The sequence below is a fragment of the Arvicanthis niloticus genome, chromosome 3 (genome assembly GCF_011762505.2).
Source record: "Arvicanthis niloticus isolate mArvNil1 chromosome 3, mArvNil1.pat.X, whole genome shotgun sequence".
Classification (NCBI taxonomy): domain Eukaryota; kingdom Metazoa; phylum Chordata; class Mammalia; order Rodentia; family Muridae; genus Arvicanthis; species Arvicanthis niloticus.
The window spans coordinates 70,380,632-70,402,500 of NC_047660.1; the positions used below are offsets into that span (position 1 = coordinate 70,380,632).

General features: G+C 39.0%; 1 protein-coding gene and 1 long non-coding RNA gene across 3 annotated transcripts in view; one reads left to right on the forward strand and one right to left on the reverse strand.

The window, feature by feature from the left end:
- Wdhd1 (WD repeat and HMG-box DNA binding protein 1) overlaps positions 1-19,918 on the forward strand; it is a 33,219-nt gene extending 13,301 nt beyond the window's left edge. For both annotated transcript variants that reach the window (XM_034498779.2, XM_076931167.1), the window contains exons 12-25: positions 714-898; positions 1,558-1,799; positions 5,201-5,338; positions 6,421-6,577; positions 9,440-9,554; positions 10,168-10,299; positions 12,624-12,841; positions 12,943-13,058; positions 13,638-13,691; positions 15,275-15,318; positions 15,658-15,828; positions 15,994-16,121; positions 17,085-17,223; positions 19,077-19,918. In XM_034498779.2, coding sequence (XP_034354670.1) covers positions 714-898; positions 1,558-1,799; positions 5,201-5,338; positions 6,421-6,577; positions 9,440-9,554; positions 10,168-10,299; positions 12,624-12,841; positions 12,943-13,058; positions 13,638-13,691; positions 15,275-15,318; positions 15,658-15,828; positions 15,994-16,121; positions 17,085-17,223; positions 19,077-19,268 — 2,031 coding nt within the window. In that variant the 3' untranslated portion in view covers positions 19,269-19,918. The remainder of the gene's footprint in view (positions 1-713; positions 899-1,557; positions 1,800-5,200; positions 5,339-6,420; positions 6,578-9,439; positions 9,555-10,167; positions 10,300-12,623; positions 12,842-12,942; positions 13,059-13,637; positions 13,692-15,274; positions 15,319-15,657; positions 15,829-15,993; positions 16,122-17,084; positions 17,224-19,076) is intronic.
- Positions 2,337-21,869, reverse strand: part of LOC143441738 (uncharacterized) — a 28,223-nt gene continuing 8,690 nt past the window's right edge. Inside the window, exon 3 of the long non-coding RNA XR_013109389.1 lies at positions 2,337-3,005. This is a non-coding gene — a long non-coding RNA (uncharacterized LOC143441738). The remainder of the gene's footprint in view (positions 3,006-21,869) is intronic.

Genomic DNA, 21,869 nt, shown 5'->3' on the forward strand with positions numbered 1-21,869 from the left:
AAGAGTGGTGTTTCATAATAAAACTTTATTGCTAAGAATCCTCATTGAATAATATAATACATCTTAGTGTCAATATTTTATTTATAGTTATGTTTAATATTATGCCCTCTGGCCTTGGTGGGCAGTCTAGATACAGATGTGTGTGTGCATATACATACATATATGCAGGCAAAATAGTCATAAATATTGAAAAGAAAGGAAAGAAGACAGGCAGCAAGCATGCAGACAGACAAGCAGACAAGGATTGAGTGAGTCTATAGTGTACATCAGTGAAAATTAAACTTTCCAAATGTTACTAATGTTGTTTTGCAATTTAGATATTTATCTTACAACAAACCAGTTGTATGAACATAAAAATACATCTGTTGTCATTTACATCTCTATTTGTATGTAATCTTAAGAGTTTCAGGTATTTGTTTGGAAGAATTTAATGTTTTAGTTATTGAAAGCCAATTATATGTACTTTATTATATTAATAATGTAGTTTTTAAAATGTTAAACACTCTACTTGTTAATTAATTATATGACTTTTTATAAAGGAGAGAATAATTAGTCCCTGAAGCTCTACTGTTACCACTGCTTCCTGAAGTTATGCTGAGTTAGAATATGCTAACTCTAGGCACAGACTGAGTTATAGTGTGCGAGTCTGTGTCTTGTGGTATATATAGCCTTAGGAGTTTCTGTTTTTCTTACTTGATCTTACATACTTACAGGTGTGGAACTCTGTTGGGATTATTCGCTGCTATAATGATGATCAAGACAGTGCCATAGACGTGGAGTTCCACGACACCTCCATCCATCACGCAACACATCTATCGAATGTTTTCAATTACACAATGGGAACTCTTTCCCATGAAGCTATTTTGTTGGCATGTGAAAGTGCTGATGAATTAGCAAGGTAAATAGGGAGGATCTGGCATTGTTGAACTGTTAGATCAAATTGTATTATTTATAGTATGGAGTACCAGAAACTAGAATTAGGTGTAAACACCAGTACATCTCAGAATATGTTTTGCTCTAGTTATCTCCTCATTGCATCTTTTGCATATGAAAATGATAGGATATAATTTATAACACAAGAGAGATGAGACTATATTTTATATTGTAACAATAGTTCTTATATCTTTACATACTCTTAAAATGTGAGTTAACAGTCCTAATGTAGTTCATCTTAAATTTATTTCATAGGCTTGGAATGTCCTATAATGTTTGTTTATTACCTTCAAGTCAATGGTTGTATCCCTGGGACCAGACATGCACGTCTCAAATGAATTTCATAATTATATTCTTTAAAAACGGATTTAATTAAATAGAAAAATAAACTTTGCTATCATGATTAGTTATAAATAAAAATATCACAGATAGTTAGAATTCCACATCCCTTTAATTCCAGCACTCAAGAGACAGAAGCAGGTGGATCTCTGTGAGTTCTAGATTAGCCTGTTTTACAAAGCAAGTTCTAGAACAGTCAGGGCTACACAGAGAAATCCTATTTCATGGAAGGGAAAAAAGATCACGTAAAAATTTGGTCATTTCTGTCTTGTTTTATTCTTTTAGCAAGCTTCACTGCTTGCACTTCAGTTCTTGGGATTCAAGCAAAGAGTGGATAGTAGATATGCCTCAGAATGAGGATATCGAAGCCATATGTCTCGGTCTAGGATGGGCTGCTGCTGCTACTACTGCCTTGCTCCTTCGACTGTTTACTATTGGAGGTGTTCAGAAAGAAGTCTTCTGCCTTCCCGGACCTGTGGTCTCAATGGCGGGTCACGGGGAACAGCTTTGCATTGTTTATCATAGAGGTAGGTTTTTCCTTGTTTTATATGGTACCTTAACTTTGGTAAAATGAAACTATTTGAATTGTTGTTGTTGTTGCACTTCATTTGTTTTGGATTGTATACCTCCTTTTGCATTTACTAAGTATTTTCATCATTGTAGTCTTTGACTTCAGAAAATGTTGCAATATTGCTAAGCAAGAAAAATAAGGATGCCCACTGTATAGATTACTACTGAGGGAATTCAAAGATAAAATTTGGTTATTTGCTTGTGTAAAGTTTATCTGTTGGCAAGTATATTGTTCAGTTTAAATACCTCAGAAATAACTTACAACTTCTAGTGCAAAGGACCAAAACAGCTAGAAGTGACTTTCAGAGTTTAGAAATGTAGTGCCAGGGAAATGTTAGTGATCTCCAAAAAAACAGACAGAAGCTGATCTGATGTAACTCACATCAGGGTCTTTATTCTATTCGAGCTAGCTCGGGCCCCCACCCCCAACGCACTGCAGTCACACAAGACAGTTTTCATAGTGAGGGAGCCCCGAATATCTATCAGGGCAAGGCTTTATAGTAAGCAGCAAGCAGGGAGTACGTGTGCAAGCATCTAATTGGAAAGTTACTGTGGCCTTTAACATAATTGGCTGGGGTTGGGAATCATATAAACTTAACTTCTGCTCCCCTCTGCATTGGTGGTCATTAGGCAGGGGCTGGACTTATACGCTGGGGTGCAGGATTGTTGGGGGAATAACCTGGAGACACTAGTCTTGTTGAGGGTGTAATCTGGAAACTTTGGTCTTGTTGGGGATTAGCTTAGAGACTGGAGCTAGGCTCGGGTTTTGTTGGGGCACTACTTGGAAACTAATGTTAGGTACCGGCCTGTTAGTTTACCTGATTTCAAACTTAGGTCAGGTTCTCAAAAATGGAATCTAAGCTTAAAAGTTTTGAGATCTCACTTAGGACCACCTTTTCCTTGCTTTCTGTCTTTATTTCCCACCCATCTGTTAACACAGACCGTAGCAAGGTTAATGATCAAGGTTATTTGTTTGTTTTATTTTAAACACTCTGGTGGAAGTACTGTCCTCTCTTGGCTTCTGTGACATTCTCGTCCAACTGTTTTGCTTGCTGACAACTTTTTCTCCTTTGGCTCCTCCTGTGCTTGCTTTTGGTTGTAGTTAGCCTCATCTTCCTGGTACTCTCCAAAGGTTGGAACCTTGCAGTCTGTTGACAGCATAGCTACAATAAAAAACAGATTTTTTTTCATTGCCATTTTGTACATATCTGCAAGTGTAACTGAAGCAAAGGTGGTGTTATGGACAATATGTACTGTTTGATTTCACCTTTTAAAAATGTTGCTTGCAACTCCAAATTGATAATCATGACTCATGTCAAGAATACGGTTCAGAAGCCAGGTGTGGTGGTGTACAGCTTTAATTCCAGCACTTGGGAAGGAAAGGCAGATAGATCTCCTGCTTTCAAGGCCACCCTAGTCTACAGAAAAGTTTCAGGTTAGTCAGAACTATAAGGTGAGACCCTGTCTAAGAACAAAGAAACACCCCAAAACAGTTTGAGAAACTTCTCTAGGGGATTTCATTTTAAAATGTGGTCTTAAATATGTATGTCTGTCTTCTACATTGGTATACCAGTCTTATTTCATAATCATGTCTCTGTACTTTTACATTCAGTTACTCATTTGAAATCTGTGTGTTATGTTTAACTGGCCTTTTGAACTCATTTACTTTTTTGCTATTAACAGTTCATATGTTCAGTCATACAGAACTGTAAGCCACATGAACTCCATCAGTATAGTCAGAACATGTTTTGTTCTGTGGAGTAGCCCATTTCAAGTGTGCCTCATCTCTTTTCATTTCATAAACTAACACCCAGCCATGTCATATTGCAGTGCTGGTCTTAGTAGCCTCCATTAGTCCATCAGCCCTTAACTTCTGCATGTTACAGTTTATTCTGTGCAGAGTTGCCTGAATGATCTTGTAAAAAGCCTAGATCATCTCTCTTTTCTGCTTAAATTTCCCTGAGTTCATTTTTAGAATAACAAACTACTTGCCATAACAAGGTGTTCTACTGGTCCAGCAGGATCTGAACTTCATCTCTTTCTTCAGCTTCATGCCTTACCATTGTCTCCTACCACTGGCCACTCTGTTCTGTGATCACTTTGTCCTTATTTCTGTCTTAGGACCTTTCTACTAGCTGTTCCTCTTTCATTGCATCTATCCTTTTAAATACAAGCCCATATGAGGTTATATGGGTCACACACACACACACACACACACAAAATTAGCAACAGTAAAACCTTCTAAATGCAACCAAAAATTAATTTAAAATTAAGTGTGCACCAAGTCTATAATGTTTGTAGCAGTGCTTGTCTTGTTGGTGTGACTTCACTGCAGCCTGGGTTCTGAATGCACAAATGTACACTTCAAACTGTGCCTGCCATCCCACCAAAAAGCACCACCTGAAGCAGCTTGACTAAAATGTATGTGTTATGAGTACAGTGCATTTATTGTACACGAGAAGTTTTCTACCTTAAACATAATGGTTTAATTATTGGAAACAGACAATATTTTCCTACATCATTCCTCAGCAAGTAAGAATCAAATAGGGATTGGACTGTGTCTAGGTGCTTGATGGTAAAACCTGCTATTTTAGTCTCATAAAATATGGTGAATGAATTTTGGTTTGGGATCACGACAGAGTATCCAACTATTTCTGAATAGCCCTGTTTTAGTTTCTCTTTCTGTTGTAAAGTACTGAGCCAGGTGGTGGCAGTGCTAGCCTTTAAACCCAACACTCAGGAGACAGAGTTCAGAACCAGTTTGGTCTATAGAGAGAGTCCCAGGACAGCCAAGGCTATGCAGAGAAACCCTGTCTTCATAGTACCTGTTACAGCCAACTGGAGGGTGAATTCTGGCACAGTCCATTGTGGTGGGGATGTGAAGGCAGTTGGGCTTATTAAACTAGCTGGTCATTATTCTATTCACAATCAAGAAACAGAAAGTGACGGACACATGTTGCTCAGTTCCCTTTAGACAAGGATCATAACAGGGGAATGGTACCAATTATGGTCTCCAGAAATGTTCAATGTAATACATTGTTCTACTTCTAATGTATGGAAAAGATTGCTCATATGGGTTAACCATGAAAATGGTGCTGTTTTAAGAATGTGTCATGGGCTGTGATACCACATGACTTCAATCCTGGCACTTGGGAGACAGGTAGGTGGATCTCTGAGATCTCTGGTCTACATATTGAGTTCTAGGAAAGACAGGGCAACTTAGAGAAACTCTATCTTAACACCACCACCACCACCCCAAAAAAAAAAAAGGTGTCACAAAGTTAATTCATAGAAAATAATTTAGTTTGGTTATGGCTGAATAACCCCTGGTGCCTGATGCATATGTACATTTCTCTAGGTACAGGGTTTGATGGAGATCAGTGCCTTGGAGTTCAACTGCTAGAGCTGGGGCGAAAGAAAAAACAGGTTCTGCATGGTGACCCTCTTCCTCTTACAAGGAAATCCTACCTTACATGGCTGGGGTTTTCTGCTGAAGGCAAGATAATTTTCTTTCTTTATATTAAAGACATATTTCAAGAAAAATAATTTTATTATCTTAGTCTTAATTGATTTAAAAATACTCTATATTTAAAATTTTAATATGGATCAAAACCTCGGTTGTTAGGCAGAATAATAATTGTTTCACCATTCATGAGAATTCTGGTGAGAAAGCTTACAAAGAAAATTATATTTTTATTATTTTTTATTTAATTATGTGTATGTGTGTACCCGAGAGTCCAGAAGAGGACATTGGATCCTCTGGGGTTGTGGTTAACAGGTGGTTGTGAGCCACCTCTGTGTGTTCTGTGAACTAAATTGTAGTCCTCTGTGAAAATACCAAGTGCTTTTAACCACTGAGCCACTTCTCCAGCCCTAGAAAATATATTTTTCTAATATTTTTTATTATATAGCAATGAAGAGATATAAATCATTACTAAATTTATGTCTTTTCCAGTTAATTCTATATATGTTAAGAAGTTTCTGAAATTGTGCCCAATCTACTTGAAATGTGGCCAGTCCTAATTGAGATAATGCTATAAATAGAGAATGCTGAATTTGAAAAACAGTGTTGAAAAAAACAATATAAGAAGAATCTCAGTTATTGGTTTACATTGACTACATAAATGTTTAAGTCATAATATTTTGGCTGTATTGGATTAAGTGCTAAAATTTCTTGTTAAAAAGTACTACAATGAGATTAAAAGTTACATTTGTATATATATGTTTAAACTTTTTTTAAAAAAAGTTAAATGGACTTTAAAAAATTACTGTTATATTCCAGCAGGGGGCATAACTTTCACTGAAACTGGTGGAGGTTTGTGTGTGTGTGTGTGTGTGTGTGTGTGTGTGTGTGTGTGTGTGTGTTTCCTTTTAGTAAATTTCAGTCAGATTCAGAGTTTTTTCTTCATTTGGGTCTCTGTAGAAATTTTACAGAAAGCAACTCTGAATTATCCTCCCTTTCCCCCCCCCTCCCCCCCACTTTAGCTTTTGGAATTAAAGTTGAATCCTTGGTATGTATTGTTGAAAGGTTTGTTTAATAGTACATTTTCAGTTGATGTCTTTGTTTTGGGTGTTTAGGTACTCCCTGCTATGTGGATTCCGAAGGCTGTGTTCGAATGCTTAATAGAGGGCTCGGGAACACATGGACTCCTATATGTAACATAAGAGAGCACTGCAAAGGAAAATCTGATCACTACTGGGTAGTTGGTATCCATGAAAATCCCCAGCAGCTAAGGTGGGCCATCACAAAGTGTAGAAAGTTGGTTAACTCGGGGGCAGAGGTTGAGATAAGATCTGTACCAGTATGCCTGGCTCCAGCTTCCTCTTTGTATGAGACTCTATATTTATTTGCTTTTCATTGTCTGCCACCTGGTGAAGGGAAAATTAAAATGTGATCTATCTGTATTATTGGGCTATGGAAAGGTATAAATTACTGATACATGCTTATAATACAAATGAACCTTAAAACATCATACTAGTAAAAGAAATCAAAGGACTACATATTATATGATTCCACTTATGAAAATATTCAGAATAGGGTATCTCTAGAGACAGAATAAGGTAACAGAAATTCTGTTCCTGGCATCTCTAGGCAGATTAGAAGGCAAGGGCAGGAATGTTTGGGGAGGTAGTAGTTGGCATTATGGGAATTGAGGAAAGAAAATATAGTCTTTTTTAGACAATGTAAAATTGAATTTATTAGAAAGCCATAAAGGTTTTAATACTTATTTCCATGTTTGCCTTTATAGAATCTGCAGAATTCCATTGTTAATATATTAGGTATTGTAAGCTATATTAGTTGGCTGGGGCTATGGCTTAGTAGTAGTGCTTGCTTAATATGCAGGCAGTCCTGAATTCCTTCTACAGTACAGGGAAAACATTATTTTTATTTTTTAAAGAAAAGCCTTCTGAATGTGTTGGCACATCACTCAGAGGGCAGAAGCTGGTGGGTCTCTATGTTTGAGGTTAGTACTCTAAGCAAGCTGTGGGTCAACCAGGGTTACAGAATGAGACTACTTTTTGTTTTGTTTTGTTTTTGAGACCAAATTAGTTAACACCTTAATCAGTGTTAGGATGTATAGCTATCTTCAGAAATGTCTGTAGTTTCTAATTCTAGAAATCAAGTTATTTAATAGTTTGAATGAAAGAATTCCCATTACATCAATAGCGGATTATAGTTTGAACCCATGAACCCTCTCTAGTGCTTACTCAAGATGACTCACTTCGTTATTAAATGTTTTATTTTATTATTTGAGACTGTCTAATATGTAGACCAGGCTACCCTCAAACTCGCAGATCCACCCATTTTGCCCTCCAAGTACTAGGAGTAAAGTTGTGCTCTAGGAGTAAAGGTCTAGCTCTAGCTCCAGGGGATCCAGTGCAGTTCTCTAGCCTCCTTGGGAACCTTACATACTTGCACAAATCCACACTCAGATGTATTCAAAGTTAAAAATAATTTAAAAATTATTCTAAGTTTCTTGAAATTGAGTCTTATATAGTCCAACTCAATTCAACTATGTAGTAATCGCAAATAGCCTTGAATTCCTGATTTCCACTTCCCTGAGTGCTAGAATTGAAGGCTTGTGTTAGTACATTTAGGATGGTGTTACACAGTACATATTTGAAACACTGAGATGCTAAGAAGTCTGCTTGTGGGGTCTGTAGAAATGGCTCAGCAATTAAGACCACTTGTGGCTTTTGCAGAGAACCTGTATTTGATTCCCAGCACTCACTTACATAGTGGCTCACAACCTCCAGTTCCAGGGACCTTCTAAACTTCATGGGTTTGAGGCATGGATGTGGAGCACATGGTACTTAGGTATACAAAATGAATAAATCTCAAAAACAAACAATCAAATTAAGCCAGGTAATGATGGTGCACACATCTTTATCTCTTGAGTCCAAGGCGGGCCTGGTCTACAGAGTTCCAGGACAGCCAGGGCTACACAGAGAAACCCTGTCTCAAAAAACAAAAAAAAACCAAAAAAACAAAAGCTAAGAACATAAGAAATATTAGTGTTGCAGGGCAGTGGTGGCGCATGCCTTTAATCCCAGCACTTGGGAGGCAGAGGCAGGTGGATTTCTGAGTTCGAGGCCAGCCTGGTCTACAGAGTGAGTTCCAGGACGGCCAGGGCTATGCAGAGAAACCCTGTCTCGAAAAACCAAAAAAAAAAAAAAAAAAAAAAAGTAATATTAGTGTCCTGCTTTGATGTATAATGACTTGGAAAGTGACTTTTAATAAAATCCTCATCATGTCTTTTTAAATTTTGATGAAATCAGTATTTGAGCTGGGAAAGGTTGAACAAAAGACTGGTTACTTTATAGGCAGAATGCTCAGACAGACACTAGTGTTCTTCTTGCTTGTTGGTGGCACATATGTGTGTTCTTTCCCTCCACTAACGCACATGGTTAGTGGCATGTATGTGTGTTCTTTTTCTCCCCATGAATGCACATATTCTGTCCCGTTCATTCACCAAATAGCAGTCTGTTGCTTGTGAGTAAGTGTGTGCCAGTTACCACAGCAAAATATTCATGCTCCTATCTCATGCTCTGTGCCATGGCCTCTATAAAACTATGGAAGAGAAGAAAATAAGACCATATGTTCCAAAATATTAGAATTTTAAAACCATACTTGTGGTGTTTTGGTGGTGGTGAGGTTTTGGTTTGTTTGTTTCTTTGTTTTCTTGAGACAGGGTTTGTCTGTTCTGTAACTCACTTTGTAGACCAGGCTAGCTTTGAACTCTCCACCTGTCTCTGCCTCCCAACTTCTGGGATTAAAGATGTGCACCACCACAGCTGGCTTAAACTTGTTTTTATTGTATTACCTTACAATAAAGGAAAGGTTCACATCTCATGACAAAGGGGCGTATACCATGTGACAGCATTTGTGCATGTGGCTGCTTTTCATTTCTCTGGTGAGCATTTAATATTACTTACTGGGATTGTTTTTATAAAATGTTTCAAACCCAAAGGCCTATTAGAATAGTATTACTGTTCATAGTTCCTAATTTGTGGAAAGGTTTTATTTTAGCAGTTTTTGTGATATTGTAAAGTCTTAAGTGTGGGACTTTTTTTTTTTTTTTTTTTTGACTGACAGGTGCATCCCTTGTAAAGGTTCTCGGTTTCCTCCCACCCTTCCACGACCTGCTGTAGCTATATTATCTTTTAAGCTTCCTTACTGTCAGACTTCAACAGAGAAAGGCCAAATGGAGGTATGTGGATGCCTTAATAGTATAAATTTGGTAGTAAATTCCTGTTACACAGAAGATTTTAGATCATCACAGTGTCAGTGTTGGATATTACTACACTGTGATTAAATAAATAATGCAGTAGGGCCCTTTGATCACAAGCCCACCTCATGTGGTTGCCGTCACAGCTTCCAGAGCTTACTGCAGAGGAAATGGTTTTGACAGGAGGCCCTCAGTAGGGGTAGAACGTCCCTGGTAGGGTCAGGTAAGCTCTCTACACTCACCATAACCTCGTCCTATTCTAGACCTAGCCCTGCTGTTTTAAAAGGCATTTGAAACCTTGCAATTAGTTACGCTAGTTAGGAAGCAAATCATCTACAGAACTGGTTTACAAAGTTCTCTGAGGACTAATCATATAGGAAATAAAAATGCTATACACATATATATAAATACCTTTTTTAAAGGCTAGAACATAAAGCCAGGTTATCATAGCACATTGAAATTGGAATTGTAAAGTAAGAGTATATAGAAAGGAAGGTTTCAGAAAATATTTTAAAACTGGTATCTTAAGGTACACTTAACACTTGCCCAGTATTAAGGGGATGTTCAGTTTTATGTACTTCTATCCGTTTTCCAGGAACAGTTTTGGCATTCGGTTCTGTTTCACAACTACCTTGATTACTTGGCTAAAAATGGTTATGATTATGAGGAGAGCATTAAAAACCAGGCAGTAAAAGAGCAGCAGGAACTCTTACTGAAAATGCTTGCGGTGAGTAAAATATGTTGAAAAATTAAAGTTTAATTATTTTCTTAGGTTGAGAAAAAAATGTTTCTTTCGAGATGTTTTCTTTGTGTAGCCCTGGCTGTCCTGGAACTTGCTCTGTAAACCAGGCTGGCCTCAAACTCAGAGAGATCTTCCTGCCTCTGCATTCTGAGTGAGTAAAGGCATGCGGCACCATGCCCAGCCCTAGGTAGAATTTCTTAAATATATTTAAATAAAGACTAAATTCTACCTTCTAGGTTACATAAATTTCATTTTTTCCCTTAAGATTTTTATCTCACTTTTGATGTTAAAATATTTGAAATATTTCCCTATAGCTAAGGCTTTAGATGGGCGAAGAGTAAGCTTTTCCAGTGTTGTGCCCACCCACTGGGCTCCAGCTGATGCTCCAGGTGACTTTAAGAGTGAGAGCCATTGTTGTGACTCTTGCTCATCTATGTCACAGAGTTTAGGTGTGGACTGTTGTAGATCTCCAGGGTCAGACAGTTTTGAGACCGTCCTTAAGCTTTTGGATTTCCCAGCCTTTTGTCATCACCAGTGGCTGGGTTTGCTGCCCTGCCTTCTTCACTACATTTCTCTTTGAAGCAGGATCTCTTGAGGTTCGTTGTCCTCCTTTCAAGTTTTTGTTAATTGAAAGAGATGTAGTCCCGTGTCCTCTCCTCTGGATAGTACTGTTGACCTTTGAGGGAAGTGACCGTTAATTCATTCGTCCCACTGCAAGAACCACGCTGCCCTCTGAGTCAGAGTTCCACCTTGCTTAGAAGTGCTTCTTCTGGATAATACCAGCAATCTGGAGGAGGCTTGGGTGAAGATATAGAGCTTCTTCCTCATAGGTCAGGTGTGTAAATTATAAAATGCTCCTGCACCATGAGTTATAAGACCCCTACTATCCCTCAGAGTGGCAAGAACTTATTTTGAGCTCAAGTTGTCATGTGCTAGATTGTCAATTCAAACCAAAGAGAAAAGCGAATATTTTCTAAGATGCATTAAATGAATGTTCCTCCCCCCTCCTCCTGTTCTTTTTTAAGATTTATTTTTATTTTATTTTATGAATATTTGTCTGCATGTGTGTACGTGTGCCATGTGTGTACCTGGTGATCACAGAGGCCAGAAGAGGGTATTGGATATCCTGGAAGCAGAGTTCTGGAGAGTGAGGAGCTCTATGTGTGGGTGCTGGGAATAGAGTCTAGGCCTCTCCAAGAGCAGCAAATGTTCTTTGAAAGAACTGGGATTGGCACAGGACACTCTAAGACCAAGTTCTCAGCACAAAGGAGATTTATTTGCCTCATGAGGAACAAGGGGCAAGGAATAAGAGACAAAGACAGGAGACAGAGAATGATGGGGAAAGGAAAAGGAATAAGGGAGAGGGAGAAGGGATATTTGCCCTGGAAGGACAAGGGATTGCCCTTGGGCAAGTGGCAGTTTATAAAGGGAAAAAGAAAAACCCCTGTTAGGATAATTTGGTTTGTTTTGGTTTGGCATGTAAATTAGGTGACAAAAGGGGCTTTTGATTGCTGGAATTAAATACTTTGATTGCTGGACCTTGGTTACCAGCCTCAAGAGGATGAAGTAATTAAGTAAGGGACTAGACCTTGGTGGCCAGCTTTAGGAATATAATCTTATGTTTTAGCAAGGAAGGGGGAAGTGAGAAGGGCAAGGCTTATCAGAACCATGTTTGCTATGCTGGTAGATAGCCCTTCATTCTCAACCACTGAGCCCGCCCTCCTGCCCCAGAACACCCTTCATTTTATATTACAGACATAAAAGGTGCAAATGTTAATTTAGAAGTTGTATAGCTATTTCTGGTAGTTGAGGATCACAAACAATATACATGAAATTTTAAGCATGTCTATTTTTCCCATCCAGACTTGCTTAGTAGCATTTGTTGTCTAGTTCTGAGCAAAGTAGTAACTGGTTTTTGTCTTAATTCACTTCTTTAAAATTCCCTGCTTCATTGTGATGAGTGGCAACTGGAGAAAAAATTAGAATTACATTTGAGTTTTGAATGGCTATCCTACTTTTCATGCACTTTACATCTGAAGTATGTCACATCTCATTGAATCTAAGCTACTATTTGTAAATGTGCCGTTATTTTATTCATTTAAGGCATGGAGGAATACTGTTGATCAAGCCAACACAAAATTAATTATAAGATACTTTTCCATTTTGTAGATGTACAGTGTGCATGTTAGAAGCATTAGGTAGTGTACCGGGAGACTTTCATTTTACTAGTCCTATCAGTCTCTCTTTTCCTTTTCTTTTTTAAAAAAGTTGGACTTAACATGATTTGATTTTGATTCTCCCCTGATTAGCTGTCTTGTAAACTGGAACGAGAATTCCGTTGTGTGGAACTTGCTGATCTAATGACTCAAAATGCTGTGCACTTAGCCATTAAATATGCTTCTCGCTCTCGGAAATTAATATTGGCTCAAAAACTTAGTGAACTTGCTGCCGAAAAGGCAGCCGAATTGGCAGAAACCCAGGCAGAAGAAGAGAAAGAAGAGGATTTCAGAGAAAAACTGAATGCTGGGTAAAAGAACATCAGCTATTTGAATTTTCCTTACTTTCTTGAACATGAAGTTGGTCTTTGTGTTTGTTTCTTATGGTAAAATACTGTGTATGACCCATCAGTTACAGTCATACCGCTACAGAATGGAGTCAGCCACGGGTCAGAAGTCAAGTTGAAGAAGATGCTGAGGACAGAGAAGACATTGTTTCAGAAGAAAAACCAGAGCCACATAACTATGGTGAGGCATGGTTTTTTATTTTTTTATTTATTTATTTATTTATTTATTTATTTAATGTGTGTGAGTACACTGTTGCTGTCTTCAGACACACCAGAAAGGGCATTGGATCCCATTACAGATGCTTGTGAGCCACCATGTGGTCGCTGGGAATTGAACTCATGACCTCTGGAAGAGCAGTCAGTGCTCTTAACTGCTGAGCCATCTCTCCAGCTTTAAGACATGTTTTCAAAACAGTGAAAGATACGGAGGCACTGCAGATGGTGGTGCTTGCCATGCAGTGCTAGCAACCTGGGCTCCACCTGCAGATCACACCGAAAGGTAGAGAGCTAACTCCATCTACAAAGTTGTCTTCTGACCACTGTATATACAAAGTGCCAACCCCAACAACAATAATTAAATAAATACATAAATAAATAAGTAAATAAAAGCTATCATTAGTATTGCCTTTTCCATTTTGGTCGTCTAAGAGAAATTAAATTCCCTTTTTTTTTTTTTAATGTATCTCTGCTGTCTAGATGTTGAATATTAAGAATGACTTCATTGTCCTCACTTACATTGTTTTATTTATTTTAATTATAGGGCAGAACTTATTCCAAAGTGCAAATTCCTCTGATACGCCAGCTCTTAAATCAGGTAAGAAATATATGTAAACTTGGAGCTTATAGCAGTGGCTGTAATCCAATCAGAAATAGGTACCTGCTGGCATTCTTATGGAATGCTGACAGCAGAGACTAGAAGATGCATCAGCCCACAAGGGAGTGGTGGATGGGAGCGGGAGCAGAGGAAGCAGTATGTGTGGAGACTTCAGAAGAATATAGGGCACAACGGAAGCAGTTCTGTAGTCTTGGAGGGATATAAATTTTGTGGATTTTCCAGACTGTTGAGAATCGCAGTCTTCGTTCTAAGATCCCTGGGAGGCTGCTGTAGATTCACCGATGCCATCACACGTGATACTGAGGGGGAATGGACATAAGACTACCAAAGCAGTACAAGTGAGACTGAATAGTTTGGCTTGGGCTAGAGTAGTGACAATAGAAAGAAAAGGTAGAGTGGGTGTTTCTAAGGTGGAAGATGTTCAGAATGAAGAACAGTATAGTATCAGAAACACTGGGAAAGAGCAAACAGGTTCATAGGGGAAGCTGATGGTTACGTAGTTAGGCATTTGCTTCTGAACCTCATAAAATAAATGTTAAACCATTGGCATAAGTAGAGCAGTTTATACCATGGTAAGCACTCATTACAGTTTGTAAAGTAAGAAGAAACAGGAGCGCTAGCTGAGGGGATTTCCAGCATTTAAGCATCAAGTACAAGAGAAGAAGAAGCACTGGAAGAGATCACTGATCCAGAGAGAAAGGGCTATGTCTGAGATGTAGTATCTAAGGATGTAGTGTAAAGTCAAAGGAGAAGAAAATATCAAAGAGACCACTATATAGAAAGCCATTGAGAGGTCTCAAATAAAGGGGCAGAAAGTAGCCATCACGTTTGGTTGCATAGAAATGGGTTGGGGAATTTAGCTACTGTGTAGAAGGGTTAGAGCTCATACCATAGTGTGGAGAAATGCATGGGAAGGAAGAAAGTAATGTCAGTGGCTTTTGAAAAGTTTGGTAGGGTTGTAAGGAAAGATGGTAGTTGGAAGTGCAAAGAGCTTGCTTTGATTTTGTTTTTAAATTGAGAGACAGGTGAATGAAGAAGGGTACATGTCAGACAATGGGGAGCGAGGCATTAGTAGGTGTTTCTTTGACAAGGTAGGCATGGGTATCCACATTGTGGACATTACTGACCTTAGCACCACTATTTCATGGTCAAGGGGAGAAGGGGTCTACACACTGGTATGTTTCACAGCAGCAAGTTGGGACAGTTCCCATTTAATATTAATCCAGCTTAGAAGAAGGAAAGAGATCATCTGTATTTGTTTTAAAGTTACATGGTGCTGGGTGTGGAAGGACACATCTTTAATACTAGCAGTAGAGAGGCAGAGGCAGGAGAATCTCTGTAAGTTTGAGGCCAACCTGGTTTACATAGCAGTTCCAGGCCAGTTGCATGTACATAGTGAGACCCTGTCTCAAAAAAAAAAAAGAAAAAGAAAAAAAGAAAAAAGTACCTTTGTTTTCATATAATACAGGTTAAAATATTTTATTTAGTATTGTGAAAGTCAGAAGTTGTCTTGATTTTAAAAAACAAAACAAAGCCACTATTGAGTTTTCTTCTTGTAATAGGTGCAGTTTTCTCTAGCAGCCAAGGACGGGTAAACCCCTTCAAGGTAACCAGTGATATTTTCTGTTTGAAATTATCCATACAAAGCTGTTTCCAGATGACCAAATTACCTCCTTAGCCTCTGGGGGATTAAAAACAGGTCATTGTGAAGACAAAGGGGAAGCTGTAGCTTTTCCCATCTGATCTCAGTACCTGTGTCCTACTCAGCTCTGAGTACCCAGTGCTGAGGACTTGAGAGGTTCTCCCTGTCTGTCCTTGGGATGTGGTATTTGAGAGAACTTGTTTCAGTCTCAATTTGGGTTGTATTCCATTAATTCATTTCCAAAAGGGATACCATAGTGGAGTTGTTTTCTTCTTCATGTATAATATTCTCTTTTCTCTTTAGGTACCAGTCAATTCCAAAGAGCCAGCCTTATCAGCAAATTCAACACGCTCAGCTAATATTTTAGACAATATGAACAAATCATCCAGGAAGTCCACTTCTTTTAATCGAGTAGCAAATAATGAAAAATCTCCAGTTATAAAGCCTCTCATTCCCAAGCCAAGGTCTAAGCAGGTACTGCTTTGGTGAGCCTGTACACTTTGTTCTGGGATAGATGAAGTGCCTGGTTTATCACTGGTTATGTAGCAAGGGAGTGCATTCTGTCTTGGTTTGGCCCAGAACCGCCCTTTTAAATATTTATAGATTTGTCCCCAGACTCACACATGTTTGTTTTCATAGGCAACTGCAGCATCCTATTTCCAGAAAAGAACTTCACAGGCTGATAAGACAGAGGAAGTAAAAGAAAATCCTAAAAGTTCATCATCTGAAACTCCAACTGTGTGCCTTCAAAACTCTGAAAACCAAAGGTGAGCATATAGAGAAGCTTTGTGTTTGAGATGCAATGTTTCAGCCAGGCGAGCTGACTTGCCTTTAATCCCAGCACTCAGAAGGCAGAAGCAGTTGGCCTGCTCTCTTTAAGTTCCAGGACAGCCGGAGGTATGTAGTAAGATTCTGTTCAAAATTAATTAAAAATAAAATTTTAATTGTAAATACCTTTATCATTCATTCAGGCTTATATTTAGGATCTATTCAGCTTCTGAATGATAGGAGGCAGGTAGACTAAACAGGGATTCTGGTGTCAGGCTGCTTAGCTGTTCAGTCTCATACTACTCTTATTTCCCGTCTGTCTACCTAAACTAAGTCATTTCATCTCTCTGAACCTCAGTTGCCTGATTTATCAGTTGAGATCCAATTATTTCCAAATCATAGGATTTTACTATAAGGTAATACATGTAAAGCATTTAGGATGCATGGCAGCCTTCTGATGACCTAAACATAGTTTGTGCAGAAGGTAGAATAGAATTGAGTCAATTTTACAAGTGGGCTTTGTCTGCTTTTCCAAATAATGGTGCAGGAAGAACCCCGGTCAGCAATGAGTGGGGGGAGGTGATGTGAAGGGGCAAAGAGAAGTCAGCCAGGTTTCACATAGCTGCTTACTAAATGGCAAGAGCCTATGAGTGACGTTAGGCCAGAGGGCTCAGAGAGGTTGGAGATCTTGAACCTGTAAACACACAAGAGCTGAAAATGCAGGGTTCATGTTTCTGCGCTGTGGGTGTGAGGGTGAGTGATCCTCCAGCTCACTGAGCCTGCAGTCTCCAGGCTGAAAAGTAATATGGATATTATTAGCTGGTATAGTTGTGTCTCCCTTACTTTGTATGAGTATTGAAAATGTGGTTATTAGTATGGTGGTTAGCTACTAATGTGAAATGTCAGCTGACACTTTAAATAATATATTCAGCATAAATTTTTTCATGTTATTATTACTTTAGGCCAAAGACCGGGTTTCAGATGTGGCTGGAAGAAAATAGAAGTAATATTTTGTCGGACAATCCTGACATTTCAGATGAAGCAGACATAATAAAAGAGGGGATGATACGATTTAGAGTATTGTCTGCTGAAGAAAGGAAGGTAAGGATTGTTATGCTGAGACAAGATCTTGGTGGGTTTCCCAGGTTTAAAAAGTTCTTATAGAAATGCCTTTTTAACCGGGCAGTGGTGGCGCACACCTTTAATCCCTGCACTTGGGAGGCAGAGGCAGGCGGATTTCGAGGCCAGCCTGGTCTACAGAGTGAGTTCTAGGACAGCCAGGGCTACACAGAGAAACCCTGTCTCGAAAAACAAAACAAAGAAATGCCTTTTTCTTTGGAAAATTGAATGCATCAAAAAAGTCTTGATGAAGAAGAAATTAGATGTGGGTGAGTTTTGACAAAGTAGACAAAGTTTAACAAAGTATGGTTGTTACTGAGTACCTGTGGATGGTTTTAGAAATCAGCTGTGTGTAACTGTGTGTCCTTAGGGAACTGATAAAATACGTTTTAATTATAAACTTAAAGCAAAAAAAGGATTAATAAGGAAAATGAATTTAACTTATATTTTAAACTACTAATATCAAGTCCATGAAAGTAGGAAAAAAAAAATAATGCTATCTACTTACATGAGAATAATTCCTTTGGTTGGAAAACTTTGGTGCTTTGGTCCAGGCTTTCATACAAAAATTAGGATGTGTAGCTTGCTAACCTCTGTCATGTTTGTGGAGAAAGGGAAAGGAATGTGGGCAGTGGGCTAGTTAAACCTCAGACTTCATTTCCTCGCTGTACAAGTGTAGGCACCTCCCAGTGTAGTCACTGGCTTTGGTGGATTGGGTTTTATGAGTAATGGGTATTGCGTGATCCAACAGCTAGAAACTAGGCTAACCACTTCAAGCCTCATTTAGAGTCTTTTTAGCATTTCTGTGTTTCTGTATAAATAGACATGAATGTATTTATTATAAAAGAGGAAGAGACGTAACAAAACTTGTGATTGTGTGTGTTTTGTTTTTTAATTTGGACGAGTTTCGTATTTCTGTGTATAGAATGGAGGGCTTTGTGAATGCTAGGCAAGCACTCTTCCACTCTATTCTCAGCCCCTCATTATGGCTTTGGGGATTGTTGTGTTTTGTAATGGGGCCTTGCTCTGTAGCCCTGATTGGCTTAGAACTCACTAGGTAAAGAAGGCTGGCCTCAAACGTTGGGCAATCCTTCTGCCTCTGCCTGCCCCCCATGTACTGAGGTTACAGTGTTGAGCCTAGTTGTTGATTGTGTTTTGTTTTAATTTAAAAAAAAAAAAAAAACAACTGTCCATGTTTGTATATTTGGCTGCATGTATATATGTGCACCATGTGTGTCCTTGGTGTGCAAGGAAAATACACTCTTCTTTGGTTCACCCCTCAACCCCCCAAGTATATATGATTGTTGTTTTGAGACAGGATCTAATTAAGTAGCTCACTGCCCTTGAACTCTTGACAGTTCTGTCTCAACCTCCCAAGTGTCAAAAATTTCCAGTGTTCCTCACCATACCTACATGGACGTTACCTGAGTGAGTCTGACTTGCAGCCTGGTGATTAGAGATGCTGAGCCTTCCCATGGGCCCATGGACCGTTTGTGTATATCTTGAGAATAGCTTTCAAATTTATTTTATATTTTTAACCTGATTGTTTGGGGATTTGCTATTGAGTTTTCAAAGTTGCTTAAATGTTATGGAGATTCATCCCTTCTTAACCTAACCCTGAACCATCTCTTCAGATGGTTCCTTTGCAACTATTTCCAAAAAATATGAAATCTAAATTTGTTAACAATTAGTACCTTTAATAATAAAGTTAAAATTTCAAATGCTAATTACTGTTTTGTATACAAGAACATTACCCATGAAAGTAAGTAGATGGTTTTCATTCTTTTCTTCATGCATAAAAATCTCTTTACCTCTCACCCCACTGTTTTTCAAAGGCATGGACTAACAAGGCCAAGGGAGAAACTACCAGTGATGGAGCTGAAGCAAAGAAGCGAAAACGTGAGACCTGTGAGACAGAGAACCAGGAAGAAGCAGTGAGGGATAATCTGGATCTGTCTAAAAAGCAAAAGGGGTTAAATCTTTCTACTAATGAGAAATTGTCAGCTTTTGCATTTAAGCAGGAGTAAAGGAAGGAAGTGTCAGGAAATAATGAAACTTGGCTTCAGCTTCTGATGGATCCTGAACTTCTTTATTATAACCCTGTGTGTTTAGAGACAGCTTTGTTTTCATAAGGCAGTGTAGGGGGCAAGGTGTGCAGCTCAGTGGTGGAGTGCTTGCCCAGCACGCACAGGCCCTGGGTTCCATCCTTACTGCCACAAAACCCAAACCAAACAAAAAAGTGATTTTCCTGTGTCAGGAACACCACATGTAAGAGTTGTCTGTGGGGATTACTCTGCTGTCCATGAACAAAAGTGTCATGACATGATGGCAGTTACTACCAAGGACACCATGTCCCCTGGAAAGCCGTTATTTTTAAAAGTCACTAAAAGCCTGTCTTAAGACCTCTATACGTTATAGTACCTTCTAGGGTGTTTCTGCCTTTGTTTAGGTTTTTAGTAGAAGTGCCATGGTCATCAGTTTCCCAAGTGAGATATCGTAGACTACTCTCTTGTCAACTTGACCTCAGGCCCATGGTTTTTAATATGGGCCCCAAAGTGTAAATAATCCTGTAAATGAGATATGTTATTTTAGGTGTTTGGGGGGCATTTTCATGTATTACTTTTGTATGTTTGTATAAACTGGGTCTTTTGAATAAATAAAACTTCTCATTTGCATATTTGTCTTGCTATGGTTTTAACACCGTATTTCCATGCTCTTCACATCACTTGTGAGGTGGAGAAAGGCTGCAGGCATTAACTTTGAGATTGTGACTGTGTGGACATCCGTGCTGATGGGTGATGCCCTTCTTATCAGCAGCAGCAGTGTTGCTGAGTGAGCCTTTGAAGGCCTGATAAGACAGTTAGAGGAAAGGGATGTGTCTAACTGCAATTTTACAGAGCCACAGTTTGTTTTGTGCATTTTGCCTATTTGGTGTGTGTGTGTGTGCAGGTTCATATGCCACAGCATGCATATGAAGGTCAGAGGACAAGCTTAGGTATCAGCCTCGCCTGTACTCTGTTGTCTGCAACTGGCTCGTTAGCTTCTGGGGATTCTCCTATCTCTGCCTTCCATCTCACTGTAGGAGCCCTGGGATTGCAGATGTGGCCTATGAGCTCAGTGTTACAGGGTTGCAGGGACTCAAAATCAGGTGCTTAGGCTTGTGTGGTGAGTGCTACACCCACTGCGCATCTCCTCAGCCCCACATTTTGTCTGTTTGCAGAGATTAATACAAACAAAAACACACAGCAAAAATGTGGGTGCAAATAGTGGTGAGGTGACTCACAATCAGCGGTAGTTTATAGGTTGAAAGGAACCAAATAAATTGAAAATTTAGATGGAGCCAAATGATAGTTCTTATTTTACAGTGATTAAGGTTGCAAAGATACACTTCTGCTTTTTAAAATCAGAGCTGGTATTGAGAGATGTTACAACACGGTTGTTGGAGTACAGACTCCAAAGACAGACTGCCAAACTTGAAGACTCACTAACTACTTGCTAGATAGATAATAGTGGGCATGGTCTAGCCTTCACTCCCTGTAAAATGATTAATAGTGCCATTAAGTGCAGTGATAATTTTAGCTACACTACTTTGTGCTCCCGGTGAGTTGTGCATTTCAAGCCACCCACCCAGGGAAGTCTTTGGATTCTTGAATGGAAGACACATCACACATAACCCAGTTAATTTAAAAATACCTTGGCTAGTTCAGAGCCTGGGCACTCCTAAACCTTCCCCTGCTACCCAAGGCCCAATGGGGAAGTGGCCAGTGGCCACCCACTGAAATTCTCACTTGGCTGGTTGGCTTTCTCTCCTGCAGCTCTTATGTCCCACCCTCCTCCATGGAGTCATGATGATTCTCTGTATCCTTGTTCCTAGTCTGCACAAATCTAAAGGTCCGCCCTGTCTCCCTTTGCCCAGCCATTGGCCACTGACAACTTTATTAATTGATTAAAAACCAATTGGGGACAAGGACCTTCAGCGTTTGGACATGCAGATTTCAGATTAAATCAAACCATTGGAACCGATACTCAGCACACAGGGTCATGATGAAAATGAGAGGAAAGAGCTTCTTGGTTTTTATACAAAGGTTAGCTATTCATGAAAATATGAGTTTCTCTACTCACTTTTTGGACAAAGTGTACTTCTTAAGAATATAACCCCTGAGTGTGAGTGTTACAGTGTTACATTTCAGATTTTCAGGAACCTTTTATCACTGGGGACGTACAAAAGCTCTTTAAATACACACACACACACACACACACACACACATATATATATATATAATTGAAGGAAGATTTTTATACTGATTTGATCTAAGTATCAGAAATTTATTTATTTATTTTTAATATATATATATTATATAATTATATATATATATAATTATATATATATATAATTTTTTTGGTTTTTTGAGACAGGGTTTCTCTGTGTAGTTCTGGCTATCTTGGAACTCACTCTGTAGACCAGGCTGGCCTCGAACTCAGAAATCCGCCTGCCTCTGCCTCCCGAGTGCTGGGATTAAAGGCGTGCGCCACCACTGCCTGGCTAAAGGATAACATTTAGTTGGAGTTGGCTTACAGTTTTAGAAGTTCAAATCCATTATCATTATGCTGGGAGGCACGGCAGCATC